Source organism: Salvia splendens, chromosome 11 (assembly GCF_004379255.2).
Source record: "Salvia splendens isolate huo1 chromosome 11, SspV2, whole genome shotgun sequence".
Taxonomy (NCBI): domain Eukaryota; kingdom Viridiplantae; phylum Streptophyta; class Magnoliopsida; order Lamiales; family Lamiaceae; genus Salvia; species Salvia splendens.
In genome coordinates, this window is record NC_056042.1 from 560,235 (window position 1) to 577,461 (window position 17,227).

The window sequence follows — 17,227 nt, forward strand, 5'->3', positions numbered from 1 at the left end:
TGAATATGGAGTATAGTTTAATGTAAAGGCTGTGACTGAAACAAGTTATAATATTTTTTTTACACTCAATATTTGCTTCCAGCTTTCGTTGACGACAATTGGATTAATTTTTGTTCGTTGCTAAAGCATTTATATCTATAATAAACAATTATAAATAGATAATAATTGTGTACCTAACATATTATTCCTCATAAAATTTTGCGGTGGTAAAGGCAATTCGACTAAAATTAGGGTTTATCGTATGAATGAAGACAATATCCCTATTTATAGATGTCTAGTAATCATGTTTTGTTCGACTATCTTCTGCAATTCAGGAAATATTCCATATAATTATCATCTATTTCTCTACTACACAAAAATTCGTCAATGTGAATTGTGAAACTTGTGTTATGAAAAGATATTTTGAATCTAGTTAAATTCAAAATTGTAATCTTATAGTATAACTTTTCTTAATTTTCGGTTACTCCTAAAATGACTAACGGGATACAATTTGATTTTGACAAATTTAACTCTTTATTAATATTACATGTTGCTTCTATTATTAGCCTATTAGGTGAGATATTATCTTAACCGTTGGTTTTAAAATTTTATGAATATACCAGCTATGACAAAATAACTCAACATTTTGAATTTTCTCTTCTCCCTTATTTATTATCGGATAAAATATTCCTACACTAATTTTCTTATCCCTTTCTTAACTTTCTACTTGTAAAAATTGTAGTAGTAGTTTGTTTAGTAATGAGATTGATGTGTGGAAATTTGGACGTCAGACTTGACCACAATTACCACTTAATGATACTCCCTCCGTCCCACATAATTTGACCCAGTTTTCCATTTTGGGTCGTCCCACTTTGACTCATTTTACTTTTACCATTTTTGGTAGTGGACCCCACATTCCACTAAGACCATCAGCAGTGGGGCGCCCTAAGGCGCGCCCTATGGCGCGCCACGTCAGCATTTTTATCCTCCTCCTTCTCCACCTGCAGTGGGGCGCCCTAAGGCACGCCATATGACGCGCCACATCATCATTTTGTTGTTTTGTTTAATTAATTTAACTGTTTTCAAATAACACGTAACGAGTAAAAAAACGACTAAATAACAAGCGGTGAAGTTTTAATAATAAAAAAAATACACCATTCAACTAAAAAAAGAAAAAAACTAAGTCGGACCAATTCCCAACTTCCTACGCAACTCATCGAGTAAGGCAAGGAGATACTCGGCTTGTTCGGGGTCGGTGCACTTCTTGAGGGCCTTGTGCGTCTGCAACATCGTCCTTGCCATCGACGTTGTAGCTAACGACGCAAACGCGGTGGCATCGTCCGCGTGCCATCGTCCGCGGCCTTCACAATGGGGCGGACGATGTCGCGGACGATGGCCATCGTCCGCGACGTCCGCAATGGAGCGGACGATGGCCATCGTCCGCGACATCGTCAATGGAGCGGACGATGGCGCGGACGATGGCCATCGTCCGCGGTTTAAGTCGCGCCCGAACCATAGGCCGCGACTATCGTCCGCGGCCTATGCCACACACCCACAGTGGGGGCGGACGATGAATGGCGCGGACGATGCGTGCCATCGTCCGCCCATTGCGGATGGCCTAACTCATTTCTACTCACATTTAATTATAAAACTAATATATAAAAGTAGGACACACATTCCACTAACTTTTTCAACTTACTTTTCATTATATTTCTTAAAACCCGTGCCCGGTCAAAGTGTCCCAAATTATGTAGGACGGAGGGAGTATCTATAATTCAAGAAAGGTCAATTAATCCATTCTTTATGTCGGATTCACTGTATTAGTTTTATTAAATTACAACATACACCAACCGCTGTGCTAAAATAATGTGTGTTCAATATTCTTGTGGTAAATTAATAAAACTAATACGACCAAAAAAAAATTAATCAATTGACCATTCTTGAAGTTCCAAATTTCCACGCATCAATTCAAATTAATCAAATTTGCTAGTAGAATAATAGTCTAGTCAAATGAGTTAGTTGTCTAAACCGTTAGTAATTCTTATAAGCGGGTGAATGTCTTTATCGTGAAGGAAAAGAAAACGAGCTCAGAAATTTTAAAAGCCGGATCGGTGGACGAACCGGCATAACTACTGGTTCACGGTTCTACTGGTTTGAGCCATTCTATGCTAGAGCAAGAAAAATATTGGTTAAAGCCCTAAGCATAGCTTCCATTGTTGAGGACACATATGAATATGCAACCCTAGATGAACTACAGATCCTCACAGACACTGTTGAACGGTTCAATATCATTTTTCAATTAAATTTTCCTCGTTTAAGAAATTTTTTTTGATCTAATAATATTCTTGTTCTCTCATTTTTTTTATTTTTTATTTCGAGTTCCAGTTGGGATGTAAATGAGACTTTGAAGGATTTGCCACCATACATCCAAATGTGCTACAGAAGCCTTATTGACACATATGTTGATTTTGAAAATGAGCTTGAGAAGGATGAATCCTACCGATTTCAATATGCAATTCAAGACGTATTTAATCTTGTCCCTAGCTATATATTGCTCCCTCTGTCCCCCCTCAAGTGATTCATAATTGTTTTGGATCGTCCCAACTAAAGTGATGCATTTTCTTCTTTTTTTTTTTGGCAAAAACCAACTTTTATCTCCCTTAGTACTTTTTCTGTCTATTTTTTCATGTCTCATAATTTATTCTCTCTTTGTTTAAGAACTAAACAACATTTCCTATAATCTCGTATCCGAAAGGAGATTGGGGAATTCTGAGTTTGGGAGTGAGGATTTGGTTGATGTGTTTCTCAGGGCCAAGGAAGAAGGCCAGCTCCAGTATCCAATTGATGACAACAACATCAAGGCTGTTTTGTTTGTAAGTATATATCTATATACTCTCTATTAATGGAATTGATTTAATTTACAAAATAGTAATACTAATGTGTATTTAATAAAATACAGGATATGTTCACTGCTGGAACTGATACGTCAACATCAACTGTTGATTGGACATTGGTTGAGTTATTGAGGCACCCTCGAGTGATGGCTAAGGTACAAGCGGAAGTAAGACAAGCCATGAAAGGGAACAATGAAGAAAGCACCAATATGAAATACCTAAAACTGGTGATCGAAGAGGCTGCACCCACCGGCTCCGATGCTGCCTAGAGCTTGCATCGACGAGCACGTAATCGATGGATACACCATACCGGCTGGATCAATGGTGATGGTAAACATTTGGGCGATGCAGAGGGACCCGAGGTATTGGAAAGACCCGGAGACGTTTGAGCCCGAGAGATTCGAGAATGAAGAACTGAGTTTCCTGGGTAGTGATTTTAAGTACATGCCATTTGGAATTGGGAGAAGAATATGCCCCGGGACGACGTTCGGTTTGGCCGCCGTGGAGTCGCCGTTATCCCAATTGCTCTACCACTTCGATTGGAAACTTCCAGAAGGTGTCAAGGCTGAGGATTTTGATATGATTGAAAATATTGGAAATACAGCTTCAAGAATACAAAATTTACATGTGGTCGCCACTCCATATGAGAAGCTATAGTAAGGAATTGTAATACTTTATTTGTAGAGTCGAAGACTCTTTCAAGGGTTTTTCTTTTCGGTTCATGATTTCCCTTGATGCTTTTATTTGAACCGATAGGATTAGATGATTTCCTTTTTATAGAGAATAAAGTTACATTTGTCCAAAATTATATTTTGTTCCTACACATTAAGCTTGTTAGATTATGGTTTCAAATAGTAGCATGTTTTGGGCCATATTAATTATCCTTTATTGAAACTAAGCTACTCATCTCATCTCTCGAATGTTATAGCAAACCCAACAACAAACAAACGAGAGTGACTCAAATTAAAGAAAATAAGCACAAGGATAGTAAAAAACTTTTACAAGAGCCAAGTATAGATTATAATCGACCAAAACCAACAGATTTCTTCTTGGAGTCAAAACAGTCTTGGTATATCACTTAATTTTGAACTTTAGTCTTTTATTAGTAATCTATGATAGAGTTTTATATGCATGCAAAATTATTAAGTTACGTTGGATATGGGGCAATTACCCATGATCAAAACAAAAGAAGTAGCACAAATTGATGATGTCAATACAAAGAACAAATCCGGGCTTTATTTTTTTAGCACATTAGCTAGCCTTCATTTATTTAGGTAATCTTTTATTGAAAAAGCTTGATAATGCTGCAACATTCGTATCTTTAAATTGGCACGGCCTCGATGAGCAACATCTTCACCCATTCTTTAGCTTTGTTGGGATCGGTATAGCAATCCCCGTTGGAATAAATAAGTTAGGCGGCTCGAGCAAGATTGATAACGCGCATGAGGATTGGCATGGATGCGGGTGTCAGCTCAAGGCATTCTTGATTCATATCCTTCCATGCATTCTTCATTCGTTGTCTGATTTGAGCACGAGCATCAACCTCCGACATACCATATTGCCTCATGTAACAATGTATGATGAGGGTTTCTCCTCATACTGCACTAGAAAGAAAATAATTAAAGTAGTGTTAGTGGATAGTGGATCCATGTAACATTATATTAAAGAGGGTTTCTCCCCATATACTACACGTGAATAAACACATAAAATCTGTGAATAAAATATACTAATATGTACATATATATACACTGATACACACGACATACCTCATCTCTGACTAAGTCATCCAATAATCGAGCCAATAACGCTGATGCTCGATCTATTAGAGGTTCGTTTACGATCCAGTCGAAATCTTTTTTGGTAACTTGATCATCTCCCATACCAACCAAAGAAGTTGTGGAAAGCATCATGTAACCACCGGATACTACGGACACCTTCAAATACTCTTCTAGTGTTGGAATATAATTATATAACCATTTCACCTCCTCAAAATATGACACCAATAACGTTTTCATCTGCAAATAATTTTGAATTTTAAAAACCAAATAATTAATTATTTGTGCATAACAAACTCATTGAATAAAATGGGCGGATGAATTAATACCTCTTGTTTTGCATATTGGACGCGGTATGATTCTCCCGTTTTCGCCATTTCATCTTCGATTTCAGTGTATGTTTTGATAAGGCTTCTGTATAGCATTTGGATGTATGGTGGCGAATCCTCCAAGGTCTCATTAACATCACAACTAAAATAAATAACAAAAATTCATTTTGTTAAGTCAAATTTATTAAAAGAACTTAATAAAAATTGATATCTCACCGTTGAATAGCATCTGTTAGAATCCGTAGTTCGTCAAGGGTTGCATATTCATATGTATCATCGGCGATGGAAGCCATCGAAATGCATTTCAGTAGTATTCTTCTTGCTTTAGCATAGCATGGCTCGAAGAATACTCCTAACACCCACTAGTACAATTCAGCAATCCTGTCTCTTGCATGCGGCATTTTATTCGCTACGTCCAATTTCTTCCACCACCTATTTAAATTAAAATGTAATCAAATTAGAAATATAATTTAAATGAAATCACAAAATTTCAACATAAGTACCTTGTAGCATCACTGAGCTCTCTCTGGTGCATCTTCTGCAATAGGTTGAAATCCAATTTTGCAAAATTCAGAAGTATTTCATTATGTGACTCGTCTTCTTGGTATGCAGATATGAACTTTCTGGCACCCAATCTCGTGAGACTCCAACGGTTTGGCATCTCCAGAGCTTCATTGACACGTTTAGAGAGAGAAACATCATCCAGTTTGTGGAGTGAAGCATGAAGATGAGACGAACAAAACTCAATTGCATTGTCCAGAATCCCCTCGTCGTGTGTCAAAAGATGCGCCGCCTCATACAAGTTCAGCAATCCTTCAACATCGTTTTGCAACGACGCCTCATAATTTCCTTCACTGTCAGTGAATTTGCAAAACACATCTGTTAAAGTAAAGCTGCTAATTAGTAATCATAGTATATCTCTAAACTAAAATTTAAAGGGCTAAGCAATCTTACCACATGGGAAGTTGTAGCCTTGTTGTCTAAGCAAACGAAAGCGAAGAGCCACAATGCGTAGATCATCACTGTCTTTGCAATTTTGCTGCATGTAATTGTCATGAATATATTTCAAGGATTCCTCAATTTGTTTTGTGAAATGGTATTCCACTCCCAGGCGCTGGATCTCATCGATGAGTTCCAGTTTACGCGTTGAATCGTCTGGAGTTTGAGAGAGCATTTCTCTGACCATTTCCTTATGCTTTTCAAGTTCGTCTTGTTCATCATCAGTGATTTTCTACACAAATATAAGTACATTAGAATCATAACATAGTACTAATAAATACTCCCTCCATTTCACTATAGTTGAGTCATTTTTCCATTTCGGGAAGTTTCTTCATAGTTGAGTGATTTCATATATGGTAATTTTTTTCTCTTTCTTACTTTACTCTCTCTTACTTTATTCTCTCTACTTTATTCACTTTATACTTTATTCTCTCTACTTTTTCCTCTCTCTTACTTTTTAACTATTTATTTAACACACCCAACATCCCTTTTTTAGACTTCGTGCCCAAAAGTTCCGCCTCAACTATAGTGAAACGGAGGGAGTAACAATTAATGTTCCGTAATAAGATATATACCGTGTTATTGGAATCATATTTGAGAAAGAAGTCTCCCCAAATGGAAGGATGAAATGTCGCAGATTTACGAATTTCATCTAAGCTCTTGCCATTCTTCATTGCAGAAACATGTGGTGCACACATTTCCATCTTACCCTATTTATGTTTCTAAGAAAATGTTTGTGTGAGTGAGAAAGATAGCTTGAAAGATTGCAGATGGCTTGGTGTTTGATTTGAAGAATGTGAAGGTATTTATAGGTCTTCGTAGGTGCAAACTCTACTCAAGAATAACTTTTTCATTGCTTAGTTATATTAATTTTCCTTTTAGAAAATTAATGCTTATTTTTATCATGTTTCTTTCTTGGCTAGCGGTAGTTTTTTGGCGTTCTTTCTTATTAATTTATCAATAAATTAGGTGCATGTGTAAAGCTCTGGTTGTTTTATTTGTTTCATTGTTTGCCTGGTGCTTTTTGGCGTTCCATGCCTTAATTTTTTATATGTGTACATGTCTCTATCGGAGCATTATAGTATTATTTAATTGTCAGGTGTTTATTTGGGGTCCAGCTCCATCTTAGGCCATCCACAACGCTGTTCCTATACCGTTCCTATACCGTTCCTTAAACCACTATTTGAGGGCCCCACTGTACTTTTTTACTCCATTCCTTAACTAAGGAACGGAACCTGCAACCCTCCGTTCCTTAACCGTTCCTTAACCGTTCCTTAAATTACTATTCATTCTATTTCAATTTTTATTTTTATTTCCAACTAAATTAAATTAAATAAACACACTTTATTAAAAAACAAACATACTTTATTAAAAAACAAACATACTTCATTAAAAAACACACAATATTAAAAAAAATTACAACTTAAACGTGGGAAAATAAAAAAACTACTCCGCCGGCGAATCATCCTCCGGAGGCGGTCGAGGTTTAGGGGGAGGGGGAAGACCAAGTAGTCCTGCCATATGCACAATTCCGTTCCACCAGGCCGTGTATTGGGCGTACGAGAAGCGGGAAGTGTCCGCCATTGTGGCGGTTATGTACGCCACCATAAGTGTGTTCGAGCCTCCTTGTGAGCCCGATCCCGAGACCGACTGGCTTGATTCTCCTCGGCCCTTCCTCGCTCTAGCCGCTTTCGCCGCCTTCGTCCCTTGCGGACGACGGCGCCCACGGCTAGATCCCTCGTACTCGGCGGCCGTAACCCCAACCTCCTGCGTGCCACGATCACTGGGCGCATCGGTGTCACCAGACGAGTACTGGCCGCTCGTCGTGTGCTTCGTCCGCTTTGAGGTTGATCCCGAGCTGGAGCGGACACCACCGGCCCACCTTTCCTCGTCCTTGACGAGCTGCCAAATATCAACATATTTGAACTGTACACCGGTGTCCTGGTGGAAGGCGCGCATAGCCGCCCTCAGTATGTCGGCGCCCGAAGCTCCGCTTTGGTAGTGCGCCGCTTCGGTGGAGTAGATCCCGCAGAATTTTTTGACCTGTAAATCGACTCGGCCAAAGTGAGCACGAAGCATTGTATATTTGCGCTTCCGGGCCCCTTTCGGCTTAGTCTCGTGGTAGACATCACGGACCTTTTCCCAGAAGCACTTGGCGGCTTGTTGGTTGCCGACGATGGGATCATATGAGACGGTGAGCCAGGCGGTGTACACCGCCTTTGTTTCTTCGTTGGTGTAGGGATGCCGGCCCAGATCCTCCGGCTCCTCCTCCTCATCCTCCTCGGGTGCCTCAGACGCAGCCCTGTAGCTTCCACCGCCTCGGCCTCCTCCCTGAGTGGGTTCAACGGGGATATCCTCCCGAATCTGGGACAAACCCTGGGAAAGCCGCGAGCCGGAGCCTCGAGCGTAGGCATCCACATCGAAAGTGGGTGGTTGGTACCCACCCGGCGTCGCCGACCCCTGCGTGCCCGGCGTCGATGACCCAGAACCACCAAGTGTGTTGTACATGGTCTCCCAATCGCCGAACGCGTTGAGATCCCACCCTCCGGCGCCGCCACCACCGTAATTGCCGTCGCCGGACATTTTTTGAAGAGATAGAATATGAAAATTGGAGAGAAATTGATGTTGATGTAGGAAGAATAGATGTGTAGTTGTGTATAAAATGAATGAATTAGGTGTATTTATAGAATAAGAAAATAAAAATAAAAATTAAAAAAATTAAGAAAAAGTTAAAAAAAACGGTAATGTTACCGTTTAAAAAAAAAAAAAAATTTTAAAAATTCGATTTTTATAAAAAAAAAAATAATTATTGCGTCATTGCTGACGTGTCCCACTCGCGGGCCGGCGAGTGGGAAGCACGCACGCACGGGGATCGGCCACGTCGCCCAGGCGCGTGGCGGCTTGTTCCGTGCCGCGTTACGTGCCGTCGGCACCCGGCACGGAATGGGAACGAGACGGGAGCGGAATGCAGCGCCGCAACGCGTTCCGCGGCGAAACCGTTCCGGCGGAACGGCACGCGGAACGGTTTCGGCACGCGTTGCGGGTGCTCTTATTGACTGTGTTATTATCATCCAAATAACTAAATGTGTTTTTATTAGTTCTTGTTCGAACCAAATTTATATGTATAGCAAAGAACATATTTAACCACAAGATTTTATAATCTAATGGGCAATAAATTGTCACATTTTAGGAGAAAATTTTTGGAAAAAAAATAATAATAAAAAATAAAAATTATTATTATTATTATTAATAATAAATCGTTTAGGGTTGTATTAGACAATCAAATATTTTGTTAGTTATGATAAGTCTAATGATTATGTACATTCAATGTTGTAACGCAATGCCTGATGAAGTATCATCAATATTATATTAATCGTATCAACTTCCCCATAGTTGAAATACACATTGACGTCTTCATGGTAGAAATCAGAAACGTTGTCTTCTTTCCTATTATTTCGATCTCCATTTGCAACCAAAATTGCATAATCTGATTGAGTGAAATCAGTAAGAAGGTTTTCTTCGAAAATATTGAGATTGACCCCAAAGAATGATTAAGAGCATCTCCAATGCTGGCGGACGTCAAATAGCCGTCAAATAGCCTTCACACTGCCACATCATCAGCACTACAATTCTCCTGCCACATCAGCTTGCCACATCAACTGGACATCAAATAGCCATCAAATAGCCTTCACACTACCTATCCACATCACTAATAACAATTATATAATTTAATTTACAATTGTATCAACATACATAATTTAATTTACGAGACAAATACGGAAAATTCGAATAATAATATTAAAATTTAAAAAGTACATTACTTTTAAAAAAAAGTACAACAATTTAAAAAAATTACAAAAAGTAAAAAGTACATTAATTTAAAAAAGTAAAACAAAATCACTCATCGCCGCCGTCCTCGTCTCCGTCGTCGCCCAACGCTTCTTCACTGCCGTCGCCGCCGCCTCCGTCGCCACCTACGCCGCGGCTATTCCCGTCGGTGTCCCTCCTCATCGCCTCCAGTTCTTCACGCTGGCTCTGGAGCAATACGCGAAGAAAATCCTTCACCTCGGGGTCCACCGCCGCTTGGAAGTCGGCTAAGGTCTTCACCATTTGAGCGCGCGTTTGTTGGCGCGCGAAGAATTTGAGCTCCTCGGTAGACCTGCCGAGGGGGGATGCCGAATGGACATCCTGGGAACTCGGTGTGCCCCCCCTCGCAACCTGCTGCGCCCGCCTTTGCCCAACCGGGCGAGGTCGGCGACCGAACGACCGAGGAGTCGGGACCTCCTGGGCCGTCTCGGGGAGGTCTGACGAACCACCGCTGCTGCCGCTATAATCTCCGGTATAGTTCAGTCTCTGCCTCTTCGGCCAGCCAGCGTCGACGCCTGCCCGGAATTTCTCCGACTCGTTGAGCACAACGTAGCAGTTCCAGTAGGTGAACTCATAGTACTTCTTATCCGGATCGGGGTAGGCTCTTTCCGCAATCCTCCTGCAGTCTTCCTCTGTTTGGCCACTGGTCTGCATGCGGAGGGCGTTGGCGTACAAACCCGAAAATCGAGAGACGCCAGCCCTGATTCGGTCCCAGCACTTCCGGACCTCCTCCCCGGTGCACGGTCTCCCTTCAGGGCAAAATGCCCTGTAGGCTGCAGCTATCTTCGCCCACAAGTTGACGATCCTCTGGTTGTTTGAAACGAGAGGATCGTCGCAAACACTCACCCACGCCTTGGCAACCGCAACGTTCTCCGCGTCCGTCCACTTCCTCCGGCCCCGGATTTCGGCGCGGGGCTGCGACGACTCGCCGACCTTCTTCGCCTTGCCCTTCTTCTTACCCCGCCCTACTCCCTGGCTTTGAATGAGAGTTTCAGAAACGTCGTTAATATCAAAACCCAAGTCCGCTAAGGAGAAGGTCTCCGAATACTGTGCATCCGTTGGGGTCGATGTGTGCGAAGAACCGGTGGAAAAATCAAAAGTCGGCCGATAGGCGTTGTCCCCCCCGTGCGTCGCCTGCGACTGTGGAATCATATGTTGCGCCGGTGGCATCATCTGCTGCGCCGGTGGCTGCATGCCGGGTGCCCACCCCGGCATCATCTGCATAGGGGGCTGCATGCCGGGTGCCCACCCCGGAATCATCTGCTGCCACGGGTACACGTTGTAGTACCCGCTCATTGGAGGCCAACCACCTCCCCCAGGAGCCGGGGAAGTATGGGACCCTGCCCCGGGAGTCGGGGCCGTCTGAGACCCTACACCGGGAGGCGGGGGAGTCTGAGACCATCCCCCGGGATTAACTGGAGTACCTTCGTAGTTGTTCTCCATTGCTCGTTATTGATCTTGTACAGAAAGTAAGGTAGAGAGAGAGTACTCGTTAAAACAAGTGGTGCGAATGAAAATGAGGTTCAACGCGCGTATATATTGTGTTTTGCGAAAAAAAAAAAAAATATTTAAATCCGACGCCGGTTTGGCGCCGATCCGGGAGCCACAATGGCGCCCGTGAGGATCGGCGTGGGAACCGGCGTCAGCGCGGGAATCGGCATGGCGACGCCGATTTTGACGCCGATTTCGCCCACGCCGGTTCCAATGGTTCGGCGTCAAACCGGCGTGGGCGAAAAATCGGCGCTCCGGTGGTGACGCCGACCATTGGAGATGCTCTAAGGTGGTTCCTGCAAGGAGACATATGCAGTCACAATACTGTTCTCGGTTATTGCCTTGAAGAGCATCTACGACGAATCGTCGTCGTTCTTGATAACACCGTTGTTGGTGATGTCCAGTGTTGTTGTGTTGGATTGGCATTGGGGCAATGATGAAACAAGGAAACAACTAGCTCTTGCAGTTGAATCCACACATCTAACAACTGACGACGCATGGCCGCACTCTCACGATGCATGGGCTCAAACTTTATATATATCATATACTCCCTCCATCTTCTCAAAACCTAGACCTGACACATTTTTCCATTTCAGAATATCTGCCATTTAAAGACTCAATTACTTCTTTTTCATTTTTAGTAAGTAGTCTTCATACTCCACTGACTCATTACATTCACATTCTACTATTGAATTAGATTTTCAACAAGATGAGGGGTTTTTTTCTTAATTCTCGTATATTATAGCCAATAAATTATCGGTCACATGGAGAGGACTGCAACAGATTAAATCACCATTACCAACATATACACGAAATTAAGCTATAACCGATGATAATAGAAATGATGCTTCCCGGCGAGGTTAGGTGATAATACACAGGGAATTCTTATTATTGATGATTCCAAACTGATACAGAGGAAATGACCTAATTCTATGGGTTCAAGAAAAAGCATCGAGGGAAAAGAACCGGAAAGAAAAACCCTCGAAGGAGTCTTTGACTCTGCTAAAAATAGTAAATATCACAATTCCTTTCATTCCAAGTTACTTATCAGCTACTTGTACGGAGTGACGATGACGGACAAATTTTGTTTTCTTGTAGCTGTTATGCCCACATTTTCAGCCATGTCCAAATCCTCCGGCCTGACACTCTCTGGAAGTTTCCAGTCGAAGTTGTAGAGCAGTTGGACAAGAGCCGACTCGGCAGAAGCCAAGCCGAACGTCAGCCCAGGGCACATTCTTCTTCCGAATCCAAACGGCAAGTATTTAAAATCTCCACCAACAAAATTCAGATCTTCAGATTCGAATCTCTCGGGCTCAAACCTCTCCGGATTTTCCCAGTGCTCCGGGTCCCTCTGCATGGCCCAAATATTTACCATCACCATAGATCCGGCCGGTATGGTGTATCCTTCGATCACGTGTTCCTCGTTGCAAGCTCTAGGCAGCATGGGAGCCGGAGGGTGCAGCCTCAGAGTCTCTTTAATCACCAGTTTTAGATATTTGAGATTGTTGATTGCTTCATTGTTCTGTTCCATGGCTTGTCTTACTTCAGCTTGAACCTTGGCCATCACTCGAGGATTCCTCATCAATTCCACCATGGTCCAGTCAATAGCTGCCGCTGAAGTATCAGTTCCAGCTGTGAATACATCCTGCATCCATTTTTTGTCAATTGATTGAATTTAAGTAGAGAGGAGAGTATAGACATATAGTACTAATAGTGTCATTTCCTATTTACTTACAAATAAGACAGCCTTGATGTTGTGATTATCAATAGGAAACTTGAGCTCCTCTTCTTCCATAGCCCTGAGAAACACATCAACCAAATCCTCCCCACCAAACTCAGAATTCCCAAGTTTCCGCCCACTAGATTCGGCCCGCTTCCTTCGATGCTGATCGATAATATCATCAAGAATCCCATCAAGCTCGCTCCGCATCCTCTTCATGAGGCGCGTCTTCCTCCAGCTCAGCGCGCCGATGATTGCTGACGACGGGAACAGATCCGCCATCTCAAAGCCTCCGACCATCTTCATCGAGTCCACCATCATCTTAATCAGCGTCTCACTATCGTTGCAGGCTCCGCCAAAGGCAGCGCGGCAAGTGATGGAGCTCGAATAGGAAAACAACTTCTCTGAGAAATTCACGGAGCTTCCAGAAGATTCGCGCAACGAGTTGACCAAGCGAGAGGACTCGTCTTCTCGGATGGATTGGAACAAGCGCACCATTTTGGGGCTGAGAAGGTCGTTGATGCAGAGCTTCCTCATCTGGCGCCAGTAGTCTCCGTATGGGCTGAAGGCAATGTCGCTGCCGTCGTACCACATGATTCTGCTGGCCACGTTCTGCACCCGTCCGGCGAAGCTTGGGTCGAGATCTTTAAGCACTTTTCTCGCCATCTCTGGGGACGAGACGACGATTGCGTTGCACTCACCGAGCTTGAGGTGTATCAAGGGGCCGTGCTCGTTCGATAAATCTCTGAAGCAGCGGAAGGGAGGGTTTCTCATCTGGTGAAGGTTTCCAATTATAGGAAGTTTTTTGGGGCCAGGTGGCAGCTGTTTCGTCGATTTTCCATTTTTGGGTTTTTTCCATTTATTGAATAAGAAGAAGATTATAAGAGGAAGAATGAGAGTAGCAACGGTTGTAATTAGGCTAAGCATGTTTTTTTGCTTTAGATGGAATACTTGATATTTAGAGAGAATCGATGGTTTGGTGTTTGATTTTAAGAATGTGAAGGTATATATAGGTCTTTGTCAATAAAAAAATTTCATTGCTTATTTTTATCATGTTTCTTCTTTTTTGGTTAGCCGTTGTTTTTTGGCGTTCTATCTCAGTATTAATTTATAAATAAATTGAGTGCATGTGTAAAGCTTTAATTTAATTGCCAGGTGATTTTTGGCGCTATATCCATTAAATAAATTAGATGGCTTGTCTTTGTCTGAGCATTATTGTTAAGCTCCATCTTGTTGACTACTGTGTTATTGCAATCTATAAATAAATAAATGTTTTTTATTCAAATATCCTTTTTGGCGTTCTTGTCTTAGGTTGTCTGTTTTTACTGTTAAATGGAGTACTAAGAATGAATACATGTAAAATGGGACGCCAAAAATCACCTGCTAATTAAATTAAACAACTCAGAGCTTTACACATGCACTCAATTTATTGAAAAATGAATAAGAAAGAACGCCAAAGAACTACCGCTATCCAAGAAAGACACATGATAAAAATAAGCATCTATGTAAATGAAAAAGTAGCATATTAAGTAATGAAAATTTTGATTGTAAGTAGAGTTTGAACCAAGAAAGACCTATAAATACCTTCACATTCTTCAAATCAAACACCAAACATCTGCAATCTATTTATCTTTCAAGCTATCTCTCTCACTCACACAAACGTTTTCTTAGAAACATAAATAGGGTAAGATGGAAATGTGTGCACCACATGTTTCTGCAATGAAGAATGGCAAGAGCTTAGATGAAATTCGTAAATCTGCGACATTTCATCCTTCCATTTGGGGAGACTTCTTTCTCAAATATGATTCTAATAACACGGTATGTATGTTTTTACGAAACATAAATTGTTATTTATTACTGTAATATATGATTCACTAATGTAGTTATTTATATTTGTGTAGAAAATCACTGATGCTGAACAAGAAGAACTAGCAAAGCATAAAGAAATGGTTAGAAAAATGCTCTCTCAAACTCCAAACGATTCAACGTGCAAACTGGAACTCATCGATGAGATCCAGCGCCTGGGAGTGGAATACCATTTCGAAAAAGAAATCGAGGAATCCTTGAAACATATTCATGACAGTTACATGCAGCGAAATTGCAAAGACAATGATGATCTACACATTGTGGCCCTTCGTTTTCGTTTGCTTAGACAACAAGGTTACAATGTCCCATGTGGTAAGCCTAGCCCAACCTAGTCTTTTTAATTTTAATTTTAGTTGAGATAAATATATGATTACTAATTAGCTGCTTTAATTACTTCAACAGGCGTGTTCTGCAAATTCACTGACAGTGAAGGCAATTATGAAGCGTCGTTGCAAAATGACGTTGAAGGATTGCTGAACTTGTACGAGGCTGCACATCTTTTGACACACGACGAGGGGATTCTGGAGAATGCAATAGAGTTCTGTTCGTCTCATCTTCATGCTTCACTCCACAAGTTGGATGATGTTTCGCTCTCTAAACGTGTCGGAGAAGCTCTGGAGATGCCAAACCGTTGGAGTCTCGCAAGATTGGGTGCCAGAAAGTTCATTTCTGCGTACCAAGAAGACGAGGCACATAATGAAATACTTCTGAATTTTGCAAAATTGGATTTCAACCTATTGCAGAAGATGCACCAGAGAGAGCTCAGTGATGCTACAAGGTACTACTTATATTGAAATTTTGTGATTTCATTTAAATTATATTTCTAATTTGATTACATTTGATTAAATTTATATTCCATTTTAATTTAAATAGGTGGTGGAAGAAATTGGACGTAGCAAATAAAATTCCGCATGCAAGAGATAGGATTGCTGAATTGTACTTGTGGGTGTTGGGAGTCTTCTTTGAGCCATGCTATGCTAAAGCAAGAAGAATATTATTGAAATGCATTTCGATGGCTTCAATCGCCGACGATACATATGAATATGCCACACTAGAAGAACTACGGATTCTAACAGACGCTATTGAACGGTTAGTTATCAAATTTCAATCAGTTCTTTTTATAAATTTGACTCATAAATATGTAATATTACTTATCTTTTTCAGTTGGGATGTTAATGAGACCTTGGAGGATTCGCCACCATACATCCAAATGCTATACAGAAGCCTTATCAAAACATACACTGAAATCGAAGATGAAATGGCGAAAACGGGAGAATCATACCGCGTCCAATATGCAAAACAAGAGGTATTAATTCATCCGTCCATTTTATTCAATGAGTTGTTTACGAAACGAATTATTATTTAATTTTTTTAAAATAAAACAAATATTTGCAGATGAAAAAGCTATTGGTGTCATATTTTGACGAGGTGAAATGGTTATATAATGATAATTATATTCCAACGCCAGGAGAGTATTTGAAGGTGTCTGTAGTATCCGGTGGTTACATGATGTTGTCCACAACTTCTTTGGTTGGTATGGGAGATGATCAAGTTACCAAAAATGATTTCGATTGGATTGTAAACGAACCTCTAATAGATCGAGCATCGGCATTATTAGCTCGATTGTTGGATGACTTAGTTGGAGATGAGGTATGTCGTATATATATGTATAATGTATCTTTACACTCCCTTCATCACCAAAAAATAGTCATCTTTGTCATTTCGGTATGTCCACCAAAACTAGTCCACTCTTATTTTTAGAAACTTTTTCACAATCCACTAATACTACTTCAACTATTTTTACTCGTGCAGTATGAGGAGAAGCCTTCATCAATACATTGTTACATGAGACAATATGGGATGTCGGAGGATGATGCTCGTGCTAAAATTAAACAACAAATGAAGAATGCATGGAAAGATATGAATCAAGAATGCCTTGAGCCAACACCGGCATCCATGCCAATCCTCATGCGCATTATCAATCTGGCTCGAGCCGCCCAACTTATCTATTCCAACGGGGATTGCTATACCGATCCCAACAAAGCCAAAGAATGGGTGAAGATGTTACTTATCGAGGCCGTTCCAATTTGAAGATATGGATCTTGGAGTGTTATCAAGCTTTTTTAATAATAAATTTCATAAATAAATGGTGGTCAAAGTGATAGGTTAACAAAGCCTGGATTGTTCTGTGTACTAGTTCTTAACGATGGTAATCGAGAGACTTGAAAAGGCGATGCATATCAGAAGCTTTTGGGAGAAGAATTGTGTTTCTTTTTTTGATGTATGTATGTCTCGGTTCTACCTCCT

The 17,227-nt window shown here is 41.2% G+C and overlaps 3 protein-coding genes and 2 pseudogenes across 3 annotated transcripts; 3 read left to right on the forward strand and 2 right to left on the reverse strand.

Annotated features, from left to right (window-relative positions):
- The first annotated feature begins 2,387 nt into the window (after positions 1–2,387).
- Positions 2,388–3,595, forward strand: LOC121755444 (premnaspirodiene oxygenase-like). The gene is made up of 3 exons (XM_042150737.1): positions 2,388–2,503; positions 2,789–2,852; positions 2,939–3,595. Exons 1-3 carry the CDS (start codon positions 2,439–2,441, stop codon positions 3,140–3,142), a joined length of 333 nt encoding a protein of 110 aa, XP_042006671.1. The 5' UTR covers positions 2,388–2,438; the 3' UTR covers positions 3,143–3,595.
- Positions 3,195–3,530, forward strand: LOC121755996 (cytochrome P450 71D7-like). The gene has a single exon (XM_042151452.1). It carries the CDS (start codon positions 3,195–3,197, stop codon positions 3,528–3,530), a length of 336 nt encoding a protein of 111 aa, XP_042007386.1.
- A 599-nt stretch (positions 3,596–4,194) lies between the features above and the next one.
- On the reverse strand, positions 4,195–6,680 carry LOC121755261 (annotated as a pseudogene).
- Positions 6,681–12,364: 5,684 nt separating this feature from the next.
- Positions 12,365–13,982, reverse strand: LOC121755997 (annotated as a pseudogene).
- Positions 13,983–14,743: 761 nt separating this feature from the next.
- LOC121755258 (bicyclogermacrene synthase-like) lies at positions 14,744–17,011 on the forward strand. The gene is made up of 7 exons (XM_042150534.1): positions 14,744–14,872; positions 14,956–15,232; positions 15,323–15,698; positions 15,794–16,009; positions 16,085–16,226; positions 16,316–16,570; positions 16,733–17,011. The coding sequence occupies exons 1-7, from the start codon at positions 14,744–14,746 to the stop codon at positions 17,009–17,011; spliced, it is 1,674 nt and encodes a 557-aa protein (XP_042006468.1).
- The last annotated feature ends 216 nt before the right edge of the window (positions 17,012–17,227 follow it).

Bases quoted from the DNA above. Each gene is read 5' to 3' on its own strand.
- LOC121755996 (XM_042151452.1), top strand. From the start codon at position 3,195: ATGGTGATGGTAAACATTTGGGCGATGCAGAGGGACCCGAGGTATTGG.
- LOC121755258 (XM_042150534.1), top strand. From the start codon at position 14,744: ATGGAAATGTGTGCACCACATGTTTCTGCAATGAAGAATGGCAAGAGC. The intron at 14,873-14,955 runs GTATGTATGTTT...ATATTTGTGTAG, and splicing joins AATATGATTCTAATAACACG to AAAATCACTGATGCTGAACA. The intron at 15,699-15,793 runs GTACTACTTATA...TAATTTAAATAG, and splicing joins GAGCTCAGTGATGCTACAAG to GTGGTGGAAGAAATTGGACG.
- LOC121755444 (XM_042150737.1), top strand. From the start codon at position 2,439: ATGTTGATTTTGAAAATGAGCTTGAGAAGGATGAATCCTACCGATTTC. The intron at 2,504-2,788 runs GTATTTAATCTT...TGTGTTTCTCAG, and splicing joins TTCAATATGCAATTCAAGAC to GGCCAAGGAAGAAGGCCAGC. The intron at 2,853-2,938 runs GTAAGTATATAT...AATAAAATACAG, and splicing joins ACATCAAGGCTGTTTTGTTT to GATATGTTCACTGCTGGAAC.